At 34.9% G+C, this 6,060-nt stretch overlaps 1 protein-coding gene across 3 annotated transcripts in view; it reads right to left on the minus strand.

Moving 5' to 3' along the window:
• Positions 1 to 2,103: 2,103 nt before the first annotated feature.
• LOC107015343 (luc7-like protein 3) overlaps positions 2,104 to 6,060 on the minus strand; it is a 6,953-nt gene continuing 2,996 nt past the window's right edge. The window contains exons 4-9 of one of the 3 annotated variants that reach the window (XR_001456333.2): positions 4,219 to 4,294; positions 3,931 to 4,131; positions 3,619 to 3,831; positions 3,089 to 3,497; positions 2,773 to 2,895; positions 2,104 to 2,654 (exon numbers count right to left, since the gene is read on the minus strand). Coding sequence is in view for 2 of the 3 variants with exons in the window: in XM_015215588.2 (XP_015071074.1) it covers positions 3,132 to 3,497; positions 3,619 to 3,831; positions 3,931 to 4,131; positions 4,219 to 4,294 (856 nt within the window). In the remaining variant the exon portion in view is untranslated. Of the gene's footprint in view, positions 2,896 to 2,930; positions 3,498 to 3,618; positions 3,832 to 3,930; positions 4,132 to 4,218; positions 4,295 to 6,060 lie in introns of those variants that run through there. The other 2 variants (XM_015215588.2, XM_015215587.1) reach the window with 2 other exon arrangements.

The following is a 6,060-nucleotide window of genomic DNA, read 5'->3' on the forward strand; positions in this document are numbered from 1 at the left end:
ATCCAAACATCACTTTATTCCTTATATTCCAAGCCTTAATATGTTGTTTTATCATATTTTTATTTTGTTAATAGTAATTTTCAATTGGAGCAGATGAACCCTAGCATTATCATACACAAGGACACCTCTTCATTTTTTTTTTCATTGTTCTAATTTTTCAAATTTAAAATTATATCTTGACATCTTTTTTGCCGGAAAAAATGGATACCACCATCCATATTTTTTTGCTGGAAAAAAGGAAGGTTACCGTTCTATACTCAATTAAGGAATAGAGTTCAAAAAGTTTTTGTTTTCATTGTTTAAGCAGCAATTTCTTATTATTTTTTTTTCATTAATCTAAAATAAAATAAAAAAGGGATTTTGACAACAAAATAGAAAGAAAAGAACCAATTTTGCATCGCTAAAAATTCACAATTAGTCATACAAAATTCCATTAAGCAATTCTCTATTGGGTTAAGGGCAAGATATACATGGCGGTCTATATAATAATTCAGAGAAAATTAAAAGTGAGAAAGCTCGAGAAAACAAAAAGGTTTCAAAATAGAATCAATTACTTTCAATGAGTTCTTAACTTTCACTAAAGATTTTTATATACGTTCTTCTATAGACATGCAAATATAGAATTTTATTTGCATTTTATTCTGCAAATAGGTCGATGGGGAAAATAAAACTCCCCACCTATCCACATCTCCTTACCAGAAAAAATTGAGACCGCATACACCACCCCTTCTTTTTTCACAACAAAGTAGAAACAAAATTCGAAATCAAAATTAATAAGGAAGAACATATTTTTTGTAAAAAAATAACAACATCAATTTCAAATAGTAACAAAAAAAAGGGGATAAAGAAAAACAAAAATGAAAAATTCATAGTTAGTATATGTTAAAATCTCCGCTTTTTTTTTAGATGAACAACAACAATGGTGGACAAGGGATATCTTTCAGGGAAAGAGAAGAAGGGGGAGGTTTGGGGTGGGTGGGGGTGATGTGGATTTTTTATCTTTTTTTTTTCTGGTTGAAACTCTCTTACTTTTTAGATTTAGATTTTTTTGTATTTTAATTTCATTTATTTAAGATAATTAAATTTAAATGTCACATGTCATAGTTTAATTTGTTATTTTCATATCAATTGCGTGTGTGTTGCACCCACTTCATTTTTTAATTAGGTGTCAGAAAAATGTATGATAGGTATTTATTTTTTGAGGTTGAAGTGTCTAATAGGAAAATGGATATGTTGAGGTGTCTAAGTGAAATATGTGGACAACTTTAAGGGACCGTAAATGACTTAAGCTATTATATAAGGTACTATTTAGTATTATGTTTGGTAGAAATTTGAGTCTATGAATAACTAATTCTCCTACGTGGTATTATAGGATGTACACCTTTCATTTGAAGGTATTAGTAATACATAGAATATAATACCACGAGATAAGTAATGTAAAGACAAAAGTATCCCTCAAACCATTTTAAATACTTTATTTATTTTCTTAATTTTATGATTTATATTTATGCTAGTAAATTTATTTAAATAAATTATCTTTCAAATTATTTAGAGAGTGTTGTTTGTTCCTAAATAAATCCAATACAAATCAATATAAATGTGTGTAACACCCAAAGTTATGGCTAGGCTGATTTTTCTTTTAAAAAATCAAGAATAGTTTCTGTGTTAATTATTTAAAAAAAATTGATAATTGAATCAAATTCTATTATTGGAACTTTCTCATTTTTATCTATAATAATTCAATCAATTGCTTATTAACAATTCTTGTAATAACTGCTTTAGCAAAAATATATTGTTCAACATCGAAATTTATAAGCTTGAACCTAAAATTAACAATAGAGAAAAATTATTCAAAACAAATGAATAATAAAAATATTATTAAAATTAATCAATATATATATATATTTAGTTGTTTTCATGCAAACCCACGCTCTAAAACCTTCAAAAGGATCGCACTGGAAGATTTAAGCCAACTCCCAAAAAAAAAAAACTTTCTAGCCTAAAACTCCTCAGAAAAACAACTTTTTTTTTTTTGCAAATACATGTTCTATGAGGGGAAAAAAAAAGAACTAAGCTAAACTTCATGCTTGATCTCCGTTACTCTTGTTGAAAAACTACCAAGGCGATGCTGAAAAATCATTATCTCATCTATTCCTTATTACATTAGTTGTAGTGTTTTTCTAAACTTTGCTCCCAAAATGTTCTTCAATGACTGGTCACAGTTATGATCACCATATTAGATTTGTGGTCAGCACAGACCTTAGACTATCTAGTCTAGACACAGTTTCCATAGTTTCACCGACAGACCTTTCTAGAACTTAGTCAGAGCTGAGTTTATGTAGATACCTATACATGAATGAAGCCTGCAGGTACTAACCCAATTGGACAAATATGCATGTGTTTAGTGTTGATGACAATTATTACCTATTGAATGATCAGTTGTTGATTGCACATTAGAATCATTAGCTGCCTTATGTCCACAATGGTGCCTGCATGAATACAGACAGCTCTATACACAAGAGGGACGGTAAGTAAGTCAAAATAGAGGGTTACCTATCAGAGCTCGGATGAGAGACAAACTACATGGAGCCTTTCATATATTCATGAGCTCATTGACACGCCAAATATGCAATAACAATTAACACTAGAGCCATCTGAATAACCAAATGAAAAAGATTCTGTTTTATCATCTGAATGACCAAAAGATAAAGGAACTAAACCAACCATGGTCAGCAACTCATTCCGCAATCCGGAATTAATAAAATTTGTTACCTCACTCAAGGAATAACCATCCAACGATCTCCCTCTAGCAGCATTATCCATGCATAACTAATGAATCTGTTTTTTTAACTTCATGAGAATAGGTGACCCCAGATGAGCGGGGATCAGAACCCTCTGACAACGTTAAACCAAAATAGATCATTAAAGAGTCACCACAATGAAGTTATACCTACCACTAATTATATTGATGATAAGAGAGTGAGATATAGTCTCAAAGAAAAAAAAAACATTTTCACACATGATAACAATAGCACTTCGGACTCCGACACATACATTCATGAATTTGGTGAGTTATAAAAAAGTCTACCTCTTCAAATTTCAAAGTTCAGACATCTACGTTTTATAATCCTCTAGTACTTGTGAACTGGACTCCTGGACCTCTTGGAACCATGTCTAATAGGAGACCGTGACCGGCTTCTATCACGTCCCCGGTATCTCTCCCTGCTTCTGTTTCTCCCATTCCTGGAACTCCCATGTTTCCAACCTGATCCCCTATCGAAATCACGCCCTCCTCTGCCATTTCTGTCAAGGTCGCGATCTCTTCCCCGGTAGCGATCCCGTTCCCTGTCATGATCTTGATCTTTGTGCTTGTCCCTGTCAGATGACTCACTTCTTCGTCGTCTGCTATCATGTTCTTTCTCCCTCAGCTTTTTCCTTTCTTCTGCTTCTTTCTCCCTGGATAACCTTTCCTCTTCCCTAGCCTTCTCTTTAGCAGCCTGGAAGCAACAGTTACAGTCGTCCATTGCAAAGAATATCATTTGTAACAAAAGGCAGAAAAATAAAGTTGCATTCTGCAGTTTTATAAGGAAATAAAAAGGAAAATTTGGCGAGAAATACCTTGTACTCAGCTAAGAAATCTCGAACCATCCCATAACCAACATGCTGTTTACCAGTGACGTGAGACTGAGTTCTCTCTGCAGCATCATTTGCAACAAGAAAGGAACCACATGTCTCGCACAGAGCCATCTTCTTCTCTTGTACAATCATTAGTGCACTGTTCTGCTGGGATTGCTGAGTCAAGGTAGTCTTTTCAACATTAAGCATTTCCACCTACATGAATATCAAGAATTCAGATACTGTGGGAAGACTATACCATCACGATATAGCAAAATTCAAGACAAACACTAATAGTAGGCCCCTCAGCCAAACCTTTCTCATCAGAGCTTCAGCTTCATCAACTTTCCCAGCTTCACCAAGAGACTCCACTTGTTCTAGCAAGTTCTTAATCTTCTCCTCCAAGACAGACAGCTGCTCAGATTTTTCTGCTGATATTGGAGGAGGTGGCGGAACGTCAACCTCCTGAGCAAGGCGTTCTCGACCACGCCTCACTTTCTTATCCAAGTCCATCACCTATAAAACCCACAATTTAAGTATATGGCATATTTATTCAGAGAACAGTTGAAACAGCACTGTGAAACTTGTCAGTCAATAACCTACCAATTTCTCACAAAAATGGGCTAGTTCTGCTTCAAACTTGGGAACATAAGAATCATGTCTTGGAGATTTCTCAAAACTGAAGAAGAAACAAAGATCTTTCAGAACAATGAAATTGTAGTGCGCAAATGAGAAATCATAATGCACAATAATCTTGCATGCACAAAAAAAAAAGAGAGAGCAACTTATGGAGAGGCAGGTAAAAACACTCAAGCTACAGCACTAGAAGATCTCCATACAAACAGGGAGGACTAGTACACCAGCAAATGATTTAAGGGGTCGTTTGGTTGGGAACAAGTTATCCCAGGATTAATTATCCTGGGTTTAGCTATGCTGAGATAACTTATACTACCATGGGATAAATTATCCCATCACTATGGTATAAATGGTGGGGATAGCTTATCCTACCATATATATGGGGGATAAATTATCATCACTATGGTATAAATGGTGGAATAAGTTATCCTAAACAGGGCAACCAAAATTTTATAACTCGACTATTTTTTTATCCCAGGACTATTTATTTTTATCCCTCACACCAAACGACCCCTAAGATATGAAATTGTGATGAAGTACCAACTGATAATATACGTGGTATAAGCTGGTACTTCTATCATTAAGGAGACCAGTGATCAAAATCTCCCAAAATGCCTTGTGGTCAAGTAAAATGTCAAGGTCATGCTTCACGATGAGCCGGCAGTCAAAATATGCAGCTGCATCAATACCAAAGCTGTAGCATAATATAAAAGATGTTGGATTTGCTGATTGTCCTTGATACAGAGCAACAAACAAGGAAGTCATTGAGATTGGCAATACACTGGAACCTAAAGGAAATTACTACTCTTTCAAACAAGAAATAACATTGGAACCTAAAGAATGCTGCTCATTAGAGTCATACAGGACTTGTATAATCCTATATCAGTTTGCACTGGTTTTTGACCTTTCCATGGTGTACTATCACAGGTAATTTAACCAATTTGAAACACCTTTTCAGGTATGCTAACTGATGAGCGTGATCAAGTTCAAACTCTATGAGGAACCTTTTCAACACGTAAAGAATTCTAACTGCTGCTCTCAGTTTCCTACAAACAAAAGTAGCTTTGAGGCTTCCATTTCACTCTTTCCAGCTCAAGTATGGCTACTGTAATGCGAGTATCACAATTCCAACATAACTACAGATTATGGTTGTTAACATGAAAATTTAGAACTTATGGTATGATGATCTTACTAGTAACCACACAAAAGAACTAATCTGAAACTAGATGTCAAGAAGTTCAACCTGCTTATGCTAACTACCACAAGATTGAAATCTTTTTTGTCTGTACATAATTTGCAGCTTCATTAAGTTAAGCTCTGAGAACTAGCAATCCTTTTAAAGGAAGTAGCAGAGCATAACTTCACATTATTTACTTTGAATCAAATATCATATAACAGTCATATCCATTAAATCTTGCATCAGAATTTGGTTATCAATCATCTAAGAAATGAACGTAGTTTCTATGAATTTCAGGCAGACAGCCAATTGACAGTAGATTTCACCAGCAAAGTGAACCATACTGAGAAAGGAGAAAGAGTGTCAAGCTCCAAGCATCTTGGAACCATCTGGCTGAACTGTAGTTCAAGAGCTCCAACTTGGAGAAGCATATACAAGCTGGAAGCCTGAAACCGATGGGAATTTGACAAGAGCACCAAGTACTCTGGGTGATGATACAAGCAGTTATTTTTTTGGTGTTTGTGGAGTAAACCGAACCGGATATGTTTGATGGAATCTCAACTCTGGACCATTCCAGATGTTTGCTTAACCTTTTTTTGTTGGACTAAGATTACCTCCCCCCCCCCCCCCCC

Source organism: Solanum pennellii, chromosome 3 (assembly GCF_001406875.1).
Source record: "Solanum pennellii chromosome 3, SPENNV200".
NCBI classification, from domain to species: domain Eukaryota; kingdom Viridiplantae; phylum Streptophyta; class Magnoliopsida; order Solanales; family Solanaceae; genus Solanum; species Solanum pennellii.